The following is a 14,397-nucleotide window of genomic DNA, read 5'->3' on the forward strand; positions in this document are numbered from 1 at the left end:
CACAGACGTTCCTGTCTGCTTAAGGCCTATAGTTTTGTGGTAGAAGTAGACAGCTTAGGGGCTGCAGAGCTGGCTCAGCATGCTTTCAGAACACTGGCTGCCCTTCCAGATGACCTGGATTTGATCCCAAGCATATACATGGCAGCTTGTAAGCATCTTGTGACTTCAGTCCTTGGGGACCTGACTTTCTCATCTGGCCTTTATAGGCACCAGGTGTGCACATGGTGCACAGGTGTTCTTGCAGGCAACACACATACACACAAATATATAGATAAATTTACAAAAGAAATAGTTTAAATTAAATAGTTTAACTAATTTGAAAAATAGTATGCAGTTTAAATAAAGTTAATATTTTAAATGATGAATGATATTATAGAAAAAAAAGATGAAATAGAGCAAAGAAAGTATAAGGCTACATTCGTGAGTGTGTGGTAAACAGGGTGCATGAGCAATCAAGACAGACTGTACTTTTATAGAAAATGGCCCCTCTGGGTTTCTTTAAAGGAAGATCTTAGGTTTTCACAAGTATATTTATTAAATTTTGTTTTCAAAACATAGTTTTATTGGTTTTCTATTTAGACTTGTATCCTTTTGGGTGGGAGATACCATGCCAACCACAATCTTCTGGTAAATCAGCTTTTGGGAATTTGTCATTTCATTATAAGTGGACCCCTTCCTCCCTATTCTCATTCCTGGCTCCCTTTGGCATGTTCCCAAAGTTCTGGATTCTTTGTTCCATGGTCAATTTCAGAACATTTGATTCATTTTCTCCCTAATTACCCCCTTTATGTTATCTATATATCTCTATATATGCTATATATAATTATTTTTATATGTTATATAAATAAAATAAAACTTTATATGCCTCAATACAGGGGAACGCCAGGGCCAAGAAGTGGGAGTGGGTGGGTAGGGGAGTGGGGGGGAGGGTATAGGGGACTTGAAATGTAAATGAAGAAAATACCTAATAAAATTTAAAAAAAGACAAAAAATGTGTTATTGTGTCTTAAACACATAGAAATAGAAAAAGTTGAAAATTTTTATTAACTTTTAAGATAGTACATCTAAAATCCAGTGAATTTTGACATGTGTATAATGTTTTAGCCCATAAATAATATTTCCATTACTTAATAACATTTCCCCATGCGTCTTAGATAATAACCCTTTGACTTGAGGCACTTCTCAACTGCTTTCCTTGTGTTTTAACCTGTTCCAAAACTTGATACAAATGGAAACATCGTTGCTGTGTTGTATGCATCTTCTCTTACTCTGTCTTTGTCTGAAACATATTGTTATGTGTGCTATTTAGTTCCATTTAATTGCTGAGCAGTCCTCTGCTATTGATGACATCATAATTTGTCTACGTATTATTCTGTTGATAGACATTTGAGTAGTTTTCAGCTCTTGGTTCTTGCAAATATAAACAGTCTGACTTTCCTTGGCAAGTCTTCTGTGACACTGCTTTGAGTTCTTTGCAATAAATACTTAGGGGTTTAGCTCCTGAATCAAGCTCATATAGGATTTGATTTAGAATCAGAAGTGTGAGCAGCACTTATTCTACACAAGTAAGAAGTCAAATTGGATGTGTTTATTATTAAGTGTTTAAACTAATTTCTTTGTTTCTGTAAGACATAGTCTTGCTATGCAGCCAGGCAGTGTTCAAACTCCAGTCTGCCTTCCTTACTTATTGAGGACTGCGATTACAGGTGCTACCATATTCAGCTTGGCACCAATGCTTAATGCCCTTCAGTTTTGTTTTCTAAATGTTTTGTTATGATAAGTGTAATTTATGATCTAGTTTCTACTCTCCTCAAGAGCTTGAAAAAAATTATCACATTAAAACGTTATAGATAATGTTTCAACTCTCAATATCTTAGGTCTAATGCTTACCAATCAATGGCTTACTATGCATATATGTTAAATATTGCTAAATAACATATGAATAAGAATAAAGGTGATTTAAAGTTGCATTAATTAACTTCTGGTGAGAGAAAAAGCTGCTTGTGGATCAGCCTGAAGACTTGAGTTTAATTCCGACTCTACACACTGGCAGGAGAGAAGAGGTCCTAAGCATTTTCCTTTGCTTCCACACTGGCTCGCACATTGCTTTATTTTACAGAGAACAAAAGCCCATAGGAATCATTATTTGAAAGATTGCTTTGTTTTCCAGACAGTTTCTCTCTGTAGCCTTGGCTGTTATGGAACTTGCTCTGTTGACCAGGCTGGCCTTGAACTCACACACATCTGCCTGCCTCTCCCTGCTGGGGTTAAAGGCATGTGCTACTATCATCTGGCTTGAAAGTTGTTGTTGTTGTTTTTTTAAAACACCAAGATTTAAGACCATTGCCTTTTTTTACTTTTCAATTTTTAGATATTTTATTAGTTCTCTGACAATTGCAGACATTTTATTTTTTATCATATTTACCATTTTCCCTACTTCTTACCAACTACTTTCTCATTTCCTTCTCACCCAGCATTGTGGGCTTTTGTTCGTTTGTTTGGTTTGGTTTGATATCAATCTCAGTTTATGCCACCTGTTTAGTCTGGTTATGTGGCATCCACTGGGATGTGGCTCACTTATTAGGAGCCATACCCTTAAAGAAAATCAACTTTCCCCCAGAAGATATGAATTGGAAGTAGCTCCTCAGTGACGAGTGGGGACTTCATGACCACCTTCCTTCTTTATGGGATTCTGCCTGGCCTGAGCTTTTTCAGGTCATGTGCATGCTATTCCAGTGGCTGTAGGTCCAGTTGTGCAACTGCCCTGTTGTGTTTGGAAAACACCATTTCCTTGTAGTAATCCATTACCTCTGGCTCTTACAATCTCTCTGCCTGCTCTTAGCAAGTGACTCCCAAGTCTTGGTTGGAAGATTGTTACATATGTCTCATTTAATTCTGAGCATTTCATAGTCTCTCATTTTCTGCATCTTGATGTCATGGGTTTCTGTGTTGACCGTCTACTGCAAACAGAAGTTTATAATAAGATTTACTAATCTATGGATATATAGATGAGCAATTAGGAGTCAGTTAATTTAGCCAAATAATACTGGTAGGTTCTCCTCTAGGGCCTATGACCCATCTAACCCTGTAATCTCAGCTCTGATAGTGGTACCAGGCATCGGTTTCAACTTGTGGAGCAGACCTTCAAGGAGAAGGTGGTTGGTTCCTCTCATGGCATCCGTGCCACTATTGTACCTGTTGATATATCCTGCCAGGCCAGTTGTTATTGTAGCTTTCAGGGTTCACAGCTGGGTAAGATTGATGCTTACCTTCCTTCTCTGATAGTGTCACAAACACCATGTAGCACTGTGAAAGCGAGTTGACAGTGATGAGTTTCTTGGTCAGTACCAGGCTTATTTCTCCATAGTCTATGACTCAAATATGTAGTCTCTTCAGCAAATAGAGTCTGAAGATAACCACTACCATTGGCAATAGCCTATAGTGTTTGGTGGTCTGTGGGACAGTTTCAAAATAGTTTAAACAGTTTCAAAAATGCTAACCCATTCCTGGTTGTATGCTTTTTATTTGTTAGCCTGTAGTGTCTAGTAGGGAGATCCTTACCCCATCCATTCATTCTTCATGTTCATTACTATTCTATTCACAGTAACCGAGGAATAGAAACAATATAGATGTCTATCAACTGATGGATGGAGAGTAAAATTGCCATACACTGACACAGTGGAGTAAATTATTCTATGAAATTCCCAGGTAAATACATGGATATGAAAACCATTATTCTCAGTGAGGTAGCCCAGACCCAGAAAGACAGATTTTGCATCACTTTCTCATTGGTGGATAGTAGGTTTGAATCTTCAGATATATATATTCTGTCTGGAATTCCCATGGAGGTCAGGAAGGTTAGTAAAGGGTCATGGGAGTGAGGGCTTTCAAGAAAGAACAGATAGAATGTAGAGGTATCAAGGGTTACACTGACCATGAAGGGTTAAATGGATGTTTTTTGGAAGGGGAGGGGATAGGAGGGGATTATAGTGATAAATTGCAACAGAAACCTTTCAAGAATGTCACAAGGAAATCTACAACTACCTACACTTCCTAAAATACATACAAACTTATATAAAATTTTAAATGGAGTTCACTTTTGCTTTTTAAATATATTGTTTATCTTTTGATAATTTCATACATACAAACAACACATTTTGATCACATTCACTCCCCAGCCCCTAGTCCTGCACATAACTGTGGATCTGTCTCCTCAACCTAATGTCTCTGCATGTCTGTTGTGTCTGTCCATGCGTTTGCCTGTCTATAACCCACTGAGTCCAGTTTGTGCTGCCCCTATGCGTATGTGTGTAGGGCCACCCGTTGGAGCATGCTGGACCTCCCAGGGACCACATCTCTGTAGAGAACTGAGTTCAGCCTCTCTCCTAGCAGCTCTCAGCAGTTAGTTAGTAACTTCTTACCTAGTTCTTATTTTCCAATCCTAGAATGTTGTACAGAGATTCCACCTTTTGGAAAAATATTCTCCTCTGCACTTTGAAGCGTTAGTAATTCTCAGGATACTCTTATGGAGCTTCCCTGTGGTGTGAATTTATAATTACCATTACAATCCATGTAATATGGAATCTCCACATAATCTAAGATATTTTCAATTGAAAATTTTCAATATTTGTTGAATAATTTAGGAAATAAATAGTTTTTATATACTATAAAGCTTTGATTCTAGTCCTAAGTGTTTATATGAATTTACATGGTCGTGTAGGGAAATGTAATGCACACACGTTAAAGGGAAGAAGGGATTACTTAGCATTTGAGGCTTTGCCTCCGATTTATTTATAGTTTTGGCAGCAGAAGATGGTTTTCTTCTCTCTCTGTCTTCCCCCTGCCCCCCATGGTTGGAATCAAACCTGATACCTTGAGCATGCTGATTATGTACTGTTCCAGAGAGCTATATCTAGCTCAGAGGAAGGCTTTTGCAGAGATAAGGGGGAAAAAATGAATGAATATTCCTCTGCCCACAGTTTTCTTTGGTTTTGTCTAGTCTTCCATATGCGAAGGTAGATAATTAAGTCTTTGCTCACATGAACTTATAGGACTCTACTCTGCAGTGGTCACTGCTAGAGGCATGCTTGCTGGAGACAAACATTGAATGAGACTTAGGTCTCCTTTGACCAGAGCCATCTTTCCATTTCCTCCCAGATACTCAAAGAAGGTGCAGCTAATGGTGGTGAGGGCCCTGCAGATTTTTACTCTTCAGAGGACCCAAGTTTGGTTCCCGTATTCTCATGGTAGCTTATAACCATTTGTAACTCCAATTCCAAGCTATCCAGAGCCTTCTGAACTCCGAGAACCAGGCACACATGGTACACATACATGCGTGCAGGCAAAATGCTCAGACATGTAAGTAAATCTAATAAAGAAGCCTCATGATGGCATTGTCTTGTAGGGCACAGAGACTTTTCTTTCCGCAAGAGGAATATTTACCAGCTCTGATGCTGCTCTTAGGTCTAATAGTCAATCATTGAGAGGGTTTCATGTATTCTAGTTGTTGCCTTGATTGACTATCATCTTGATCTTTACTATTAGGATAATCCCATGGCATACTGACTTCCAGATACATTTAACTAGTTAAGATTTATTTCTTAGTTAATTACATCTGAAATGCTGTCTCTCCTCCAAGTCCCCTTCACCAAGTTCTTCCTCCCATCCCCGATCCTTTTCAACTCTCAGAGAGCTGCTGCCCTCGCCCATGTATCCTCCTACCCTGGTGCATCAAGTCCCTGCAGGATTAGGTGCATCCTCTCCCACTGAGGCCAGATAAGGCAGTCCTTTGCTACATATGTGCTAGGAGCCCCAGACCAGCCTCTGGATGCTCTTTGTTTTGTGTCTCAGTCTTTGGGAGCTCCCAGGGGTCGAGGTTAGTTGACACCGTTGGTCTTCCTGTGGGGTTACCATCTGCTTGAGGGCCTTCAATCCTTTCTCTAACTCTTCCATAGGGGTCACTGGCCTCCATCCAATGTTTAGCTGTGGGTATCTGCATCTGCCTCAGTCAGTTGCTTAGTAGAGCTTCTCAAAGGGCAGCTATGCTAGGTTGTCTGCAAGCACGACATAGCATCATTAATAGTGTGAGGGATTGGTGCCTGCCCATAGGTCTCAAAATGGGCTGGTCACTGATCAGCCATTCCTTCAGTCTCTGCTTCATCTTTGTCCTTCCATTTCTTTCAGACAGGTCCAATTTTGGGTCAAAAGTTTTGTAGGTGGGTTGGTGTCCCTATCCCTCCACTAGGGGTCCCGTCTGGCTACTGAAGGTGGCCTCTTCAGATTCCAAATACACACTGTTGGGCATTTCAGCTAAGGTCACCTGCATGGACTCCTGGGGGCCTCCCTCGTTCTGGGTCTCTGGGACTTCCTAGAGAATCCTCCCACCCCTGTCAGCTGCATATTTCCATTATTCTCTTGGCCCTCTGGGACTCTCTCCTGTCTCTCCCCATGCCTGATCCTCCCCCACCTTTCCCCTTGCTCTCCCTTCTCCCATCCAGGTCACTCCCTCTCTCTACCTCCCATGACTATGTTGTTCCCACTTCTAAGTGAGATCGAAACCTCCCCACTTGGGACTTTTGCTTACCTTCTTTGGGTTTAAGACTAACTCTTACAGCTAGCTGGTTGATAATTAAGTGATTTTATATAAGTGAAAGACAGTTTTAATGCTAATGAGGTAAGCAACAGATTAGTGGTGTCTTTTAGATGTTTCAGGATTAGAGAACCTGGGTAAAGTTGGAATTTTCTGGTGAAAAATCTTTTCTTTGTTTTAAAGTAGTTCACAGATGCCACTTCTATTAATTCTTGTAATAACTGCATAACAGCTATCTCCATCTTAGAACACAGAAAATTAAAATCACTGTCAGAAAATTGATTTCAATCTTTTCCATAATACTGGCGTGCTTCCTGGCAAATTCATTGCATGTTTTATTTAAAAAAAAAATCAACAAAACCTATAGTGTACTTAGTTGTTTTTCAGAAAAGATTTATCAGAAAGGTAACATAAATATCCTGCTTCAGTCAAGGACAATAGGTGCATGTGTATCTGTGGCCGCTGCATTTTTAAATATTTATGGGGTGTAAGAGTGTAATGGTAAGTCTGTATAGTAACAGTGATTGTACGCTTTAACCCAAGATTTCATTCCCATACAAATGAGCTCTGTGAGATTATTATGCCAAAAATACCAATATTTGTCTTTAATTCAATTTATCTACACTTCATAAAAGACCTTAAATATTACTTCATTATCTTAAAATTTGCCATGTAGTATATAAAGGCCGTGGAATGGTTTTGAAGTATTTATGAAGTACTTCTGATTTTTGCAGGTGTTGTAGACTCTTAGGAATATAGAGCTTAATTTAGAACAGAATCCTCTTTTCTGCATTTTTTATTTTTTAAAACCACATTACAGTAAATCCATCTGTATAACCCAGCTATACTGACATTGGCTGTTAGATCTCTTTATGGTGGCTTGGCTAGGCAGAAAAGTTTCCTTAATGCTAGGACAGTTACTGCAGATCAACTTGGGTATCATTCTATGTGTGTCATGCTTCTCCTGTAAAACTCTATCATGTAGAGTACTTAGGCTGCATCAGCATCGCAGTTTAGTTAAGACAAACAAAACAAGGAATTTTCACATAAATAGATTCTCTTTGATTTGTGCATTAAAGCTTGAGAAGACAAACTTGTAATGTTACCCTTTTGTAACTGAGGTCATTAAGATAAAAAATTTAAAGTGATTTATAATATTCGACACATTCACCTTAAAAGCTCCCTTTTTGGTTTGGGGTTGATGAAAATCCTATGGAATGTTATCAGATCTTGTTTTTCAAGTGCCTTTTGGTGTATTTTTATAATCGATTTTCAGCCTTACCCAGCAAAGAAGAGAAATGCTGCCGAGAAGCAAAGTCATTCCTGTTAAATCTTTATTCAGTGGCAACCTCTGACATCACATGAAGCCAGCTCTGAAGAGAAGGAAAAAGACTTGCTCAGACACCGAGGTGTCCCATTTTGTAATTAATCACCATTGGGATTGTTATGCACACAGGGAGTGCAGATTTACTCAGAGCATAAGTAGATGCCAAGGGAAGTGATAACACAGGGCTTAGAGACCCTGCTCAGGGATGGTTGAGCCTGATGCTGTCCCTGAAAGTTATGCTCCTGCCTGTGAGCCTTCTGGGGTGACAGTCTGATTCCACTGACTACCTTTCCTTCAATGTGGCTACATGTGAGATTAGAAATGTAATACTTCATCCCCATGAACCTTGTCTGCCAAAGTCAATACCTTTATGTGTTTCTTTACCTCTTAGTGCACCAAAGGAACCCTTAGTACACTGAAGTTTTGCTCGGTACTCTTGAGTATCCAGCCACAGTGGTGGGGTAGCTAGCTACCCGTGTGAACCTGGGGGAATGTTTGGTTCTTTCATTCATGCCAGGGGTTTGGCATGCAGTTTGAAAACCTTGCCCTCACCAAGACTTCTCTTGACCTAACAACCTACACTAACTTTCCTTTTTAATATACGGTAATGAATTTTTCCCCTGCCTTCTTTAATTCTGTCCTTACCCAGTAGTTTGTCTTTGTGGCACGGATGTTCAGAAAACTCCTGTGGTAGGAGACATTTGCTTATCATTTTAAATCCTTAAATATGTGAGACTGGGGAGAAGGCACAGAGACACAAAGATTCCTTCCAGTTAGTGATACACAGTTTGCTCTCACCACTTACCACGCATATTAATAACAGCAGAAAAGAGACTGTCATAAAGGTTCTCTTAGACAAGGGATTGATGAGAAGGTGACAGTATCTTGCACTCCAGGATGGTGGCTGTCATTCTCTTCTCCTCTGAAGAGAGAAGAAGAATGAGAAGAAGAGAGAAGGGTTCCTCACTCTTGGAAGTCTGCATGTGATTGTGTTTGAAAACATGAATGTTAGCGTTTATTGGCTCATTTAGATCACAGATCTTTTCACACACAAACTTTTAGTCATTTAATTATTGAGATTAAGAGAAAAATAACAAAATAATAAAGAGATGAGTTATAAATGTTGCACTTAAGGATTAGTTCAGATATTTTTGAGTTATAATTACACCAGGCCTACTAAGTACTGTGCACTATGTGCGGTCATGTCTGATGTCTCACACCAGGTCTGGTGAACACTCACCACTGTGTGGTTGTGTCTAGGTGTCTCACACCAGGCCTGGTAAACACTCATATCCCTTTGTTTCTTAGGAAAATGACTCAGGCACTTTGGACACGGTGGGTGCTGTGGTTGTGGACCATGAAGGGAATGTTGCTGCTGCTGTCTCCAGTGGGGGCTTGGCCTTGAAACATCCAGGGAGAGTTGGGCAGGTAAGGATTTATGGGTTTCTTAAACTCCTAAAAACAAAACCAGGTCTTTTCTCAGTATGACTTTTAAACTACTAGGGACATTTTTCCCTTAGGAAAAATAGAAACCCTTGTTCTTGAACATTTTCTTTTTATGTAGATCAAGAACAAAATTTCTTTTCAATTTTTTTTTTAAAAGCACCATCTCTTGGTGACAGGGCTCTTGCTGATTTTTATAACCAGTAATCCTTATTCCTACCCTCCAGCAGCCTGGGTGGCACTGGCCTGCATATGTAGTAGACATTCAGTAAATGTGTATTGATTTCCGTCTTTCTTAGTAAATACCACTCAGGAGGAGCCAGTGCTCCCTGCCCATTGCTTTGTAAGTGTGAACATGGTTTTACAGTCACACTGTTTAGTCCCTTCATTGAGGTCACAGTGACATTTTGGCATTCTCTGTCTCTCCTCTCTGAAATGACTTTAGCCATTTCACAGAGTGGTTAAGATCTCCAGTCATCCCTATATCTAGTGATGAAGAGGCTCTAATTGATGTGACACTTGCTTAGTTTTAGTTCTCTTGCAGAACCTTTTTCAATATTCCCTCCCCACCTTCAATCTTCTGTATTGAAAATGGAACCTAATAATGACTTTGGCAGTGAGAGCTGGGACACTATAATGACTAAGGGCAGTGGGCATTACGATAGGAGTTTGTACATTTCTTATGCCCTTAGTAAATATTTGTGAATCAGGACACTCTCCTGTACTCTTTTAAAGAGGTGGTGAGGATTTTATTTAAAACTCAGCATGTGGATCTTCTCTTACATTTGAAATGAAACTTACTAGTTGTACCTCTCTCACATTTGAAGAACAGTGAATGTCATTATTCCTTTGGTCTTGGTTGTTAGTGATTGCTTGGAGCAGACTGATTTGTGGGAGACATCTTTGCAGAGCTCCCAGTGATATTCCCCAGTTAGCCCTTGATGTGGACAGGTTTCTTAGAGTCTTATACTAGTTCGGTGTGGATGGCAACAGTAACTGATTTTCTGTTCCACACAGAAACACCTACCACATAGACAATTTATGGGGAGTGATTATATTATAATATATATATATATATATATATATATATATATATATATACACATACACACACACACACATACACTTTTACTCATATAAAAGCCTTTGTTCAGTCCCACATTATGGAACTGTATATTTGTTAAGTTTAGAGTAAGAAAATCAAGGTTTCTAAGTCAGGTTTGGATGTCTTGGTAGAGAAGATAAGGAAGTATAACAGAGTTGCCTCCATTACTTCGTAGTTCCCCCACTTTCTCTAATTTTTGTTTGACTAGGATAGCAAAATAATAACAGCAGCAGAATTAAGGTTGGACTGATGTTAGCAGGACACTAACATCTCTCCTGAAGTCTTGAAGCCATTCTGCCACCATGCAGGGAACTTCTGTGAAATTTAATATATTGATCAGCTCCCTTGTTTAAAAATACACAATTATGAAAGCTAAAATGTCACAAAAATATGTGGGATAGAGGAATCCAAAGAGCTTGCAGAGGAAAACATAGTTGCTTAATTGTATTAAATTGCTGGGTCAGAGAGATGTCGTGAATCTGGAGATACAAAGCATTAAATGAGAGAGAAAGAAAACTGTGAAGCACAAAAGCATGTCCTCCCAAAAGCTAAGTAAAAATGCGCAGCAACAAGACACATTTCAATGTATTGTAAGTGCTCACATGCACTGTGTGCAGAAATTACCAGACCTGCTGTAGATATTTAATAGAAAGCAAATTGTAAAATTTAATTTGAATTAGAATATACTTGCTTTAGTGTGTAATCATTGTAGTTTATAGCTGGTATATGAGAAAATAATTAATAGACTTTCCAAGTTCTGGAAGATGAAATGCTACAGTTCGTATTGCTGGGCACATCATACTTCCCTGTTATTAATAGCTATGGCTGTCATTGGCTACACACTTGCAGAACAGAGGACCCAGATAAAATGTCAATTTTTGTGGCTTTCTATGATCTTTTATTTAATGTTCTTAGACCCCAATAGCTCCAATCCTCTACCAAGTTGGAATGTACATGAAGCAACCATCTGTTTCTATTATGAGAACTCACTACCTTATATAGGACCATGGTATTCTATTGAGCCTTTCTATCTGGTACAGAGTTCTTCAGTTAATGATGTAGATATCTATTTATTATAGCTTCCATCTATAGTCCTGATTCCTGATTCTACTCTCTGGAAATAGCTTAATTCCCTTCTAAAGCCCTAAATGTTTTACAGTAGCTATTCTGTTTCTCTTTTCATTTAAATACAAAAGCTTTCCCCTAACCATCTTCTTTGATTAGGAATCCAGAAACTGTCAGAATGAAATCTCCCATATTCATGTGAATCACAGTTGACCTCTCTAGCCCTCACTGCAGCAGCCTCTGGGTGTGAGAGTGCACACTTTCCCAAGCTCTCACTGCAGCAGCCTCTGGGTGTGGGAGTGCACACTTGCCCAAGCTCTCACTGCAGCAGCCTCTGGGTGTGAGAGTGCACACTTGCCCAAGCTCTCACTGCAGCAGCCTCTGGGTGTGGGAGTGTACACTTGCCCCAGCACTGAGAGGCAGATGCAGCAAAATCAGCAGCTCAAGGTTCAAGTTCAGCTTCATACTGAATTTGAGGCCAGGCTGGGTTACAGGAGATCCTGGGGGAAAAAAAAAATCCTAAAACAATAACTCTTCCCAAAGTAAAACCGATAACCAATATGGCACAAAGAGTAGGAGATCTTTTCTTACTTTTGAAAACACCATATTGAAAAACATGCTTTATTTTCCTCCTAGTATTTCTGCGTCAGTGTAACAACAGAAGGCCTTTAGGAATTGATTCAATACATGGAGTTCATAATACAGTCAGCAGGCGCTTATGATAAGCCATTCAACCAGCCCTCCCATGGCACAGCTGAGTCAACCAAAACACAAGGGAGTGTAAGACCTCAGTGGAAGAAACTCCTGTTCCTCACTGAGAATTCGGGACATTTTCCCATGTCCTGTCCTGATGCTGGGTATTATCCTAATCATCCAAAACCTTGGTTAAAAAAAAAAAGGTGGGGGGTGGGGAGGGAGGGACTTTTCAAAAAGGAGAGAAGATGCTTTCTTAAGAAAGATGCACAACATTGCTCATCCTTTTTTTTCCTCTTAAGAAAATTCCTTTTATAATATTTACTTTTAATATCATGGCCTAAAGCTATCTTCCTTCTTAACCATTATTTAGATTGGCACAGTAACAAATAATGCAGTAATAAAATAGACCTTGTCCTCTATTTTTCAACTTTTTGAGTAAAATGCAGCCATTTTAAGCAAGCCTTTAAAACATGTTTAAAAACTTCCTACCTTTTTTGGTAGTAAAACTGTATTAAAGGTGTTATATAGTAAAAATATTTATATAGGTGATAGATTATGCAACTGTCTCAGGACTATTGTTTTCTATAAAATGAGCATCCTAATGTGGTAACTGATGTCAGAGACCTGTATTCCCTGCTTCCTGACTCTGGCTTGTCAAGCTAATCAGCTTGCCCTTGGGATTATATTTCTGACTGTCTAGTTCTGGGATTGCAGGTGACTTTACTGACTTTTTATGTAGGTTTTGATCCAAACTCTGGGCCTTCTGCTTCTGAGCCATCTCTTCAGCCCTATTAACTTTTTGAATGACATAAAATGTCTGTATGTATTTATGAGGTATAATATGGTTTGTCTCAAGTATATATTGATTTATTATATGTTTCTAGCTAGTAGAGAGAAAGAGTGAAGGGGAAAGAGAGAGATTCATCAAAGATACAGTTATGTAGGAAGAATAAGTTCTGGTGTCCTTGGTGTGGCAGAGTGAGGGTAGCAGCAATGCATTATTGCATATTTAGAAAGAGATGATACATCTTTGAGAGTTTTAAAGCTGTTGCTTGCATAGTTTTTATGCTACTTCTGTTATGAACTATTTTTTACTTTATGTTTTCTCCATGTGTGTATGTGCACATGCACATGTATGTGCATAAGAAGACAACTCTCATGTGGTTCCTCAGTCTTCCCCTCCTTTTTAGTCCACATTGTTTTTTTGAGATGGGGGCTCTTACATTTTTATTTATAATTAGTATATGGTATAACAGGTTTCACTATGATACTTTATATTTTGTTTTGCTGTCTATTTTGTGTATCATTTATAACCTTTGTTTAATTAGATGGATATTGTATTGAAAACTGGTAATTACCTGTAATATTTAGGAAGTATTATCTGCATCTGTTTTCTGTTTTCCTAGGCTGCTCTTTATGGATGTGGCTGCTGGGCTGAGAATACTGGTGCTCAGAACCCCTACTCCACAGCTGTGAGTACCTCAGGTATTTGCAGCTTTCATGGTCATTTTTCATGAGTACAGCTTAATAATTAAACTCATTTAATAATTAAAATCAGTATTTGGGGGGAAACATTTATGAGTTCATTGAATCATGAAAAACATCACTGGGAGGTTTTAAAAATTGTTTAGTTTCTTATTATAAATGCTTTATAAACTTTATCAGTACAACTCTGGTATTAGCTACGACGGATTATATTTTATTATCTAATGACCCACAAAGTTAAATGCACATTACAAGTGATGTGTAAGGAATGAGACTTTTCATGTAATATCTTGAATAAAATATTGACATGGTATGTTTCAGACTATATAGCCTATAACATTTCCTCAAGCAGAATCTCTTTTATATGCATATTAAGAAAGTCTATCTTGTAGTAATGATTGAAATAGAAGCTTTTTCTCTTTATGTGGTGATGCTACTGGTAGGACAAGGTCAGTACTCCTTCTCATGCATCCATTAAGCTACAGTTCTGGTCTTTTCAAAACAGCCCAGGCTTTATCACATCCATGCAGCATAGATGTGTCTTCCTTTCCTTCCTTTGCCTCTTCAATTTCGGACCACATTGGTTTTTGTTGTCTGCGACAGTAGCTTGCCTATGCTTCCTGTTCTCATCCTGTGATCTACTGTAATATACAGTGTATTAGTAAATTGTCATAAGCTGTTTGAACT

The 14,397-nt window shown here is 38.8% G+C and overlaps 1 protein-coding gene across 5 annotated transcripts in view; it reads left to right on the forward strand.

Moving 5' to 3' along the window:
• Tasp1 (taspase 1) overlaps positions 1 to 14,397 on the forward strand; it is a 247,334-nt gene that overhangs the window by 116,876 nt on the left and 116,061 nt on the right. For 4 of the 5 annotated variants that reach the window (XM_021149142.2, XM_021149133.2, XM_029474095.2 and 1 more), the window contains exons 9-10: positions 9,225 to 9,344; positions 13,632 to 13,710. In XM_021149142.2, coding sequence (XP_021004801.1) covers positions 9,225 to 9,344; positions 13,632 to 13,710 — 199 coding nt within the window. The remainder of the gene's footprint in view (positions 1 to 9,224; positions 9,345 to 13,631; positions 13,711 to 14,397) is intronic. The other variant, XR_003835952.2, reaches the window with a different exon arrangement.

The sequence above is a fragment of the Mus caroli genome, unplaced genomic scaffold (assembly GCF_978045245.1).
Source record: "Mus caroli unplaced genomic scaffold, Mus_caroli_1 scaffold_2, whole genome shotgun sequence".
In the NCBI taxonomy this organism is placed as follows: Eukaryota; Metazoa; Chordata; class Mammalia; order Rodentia; family Muridae; genus Mus; species Mus caroli.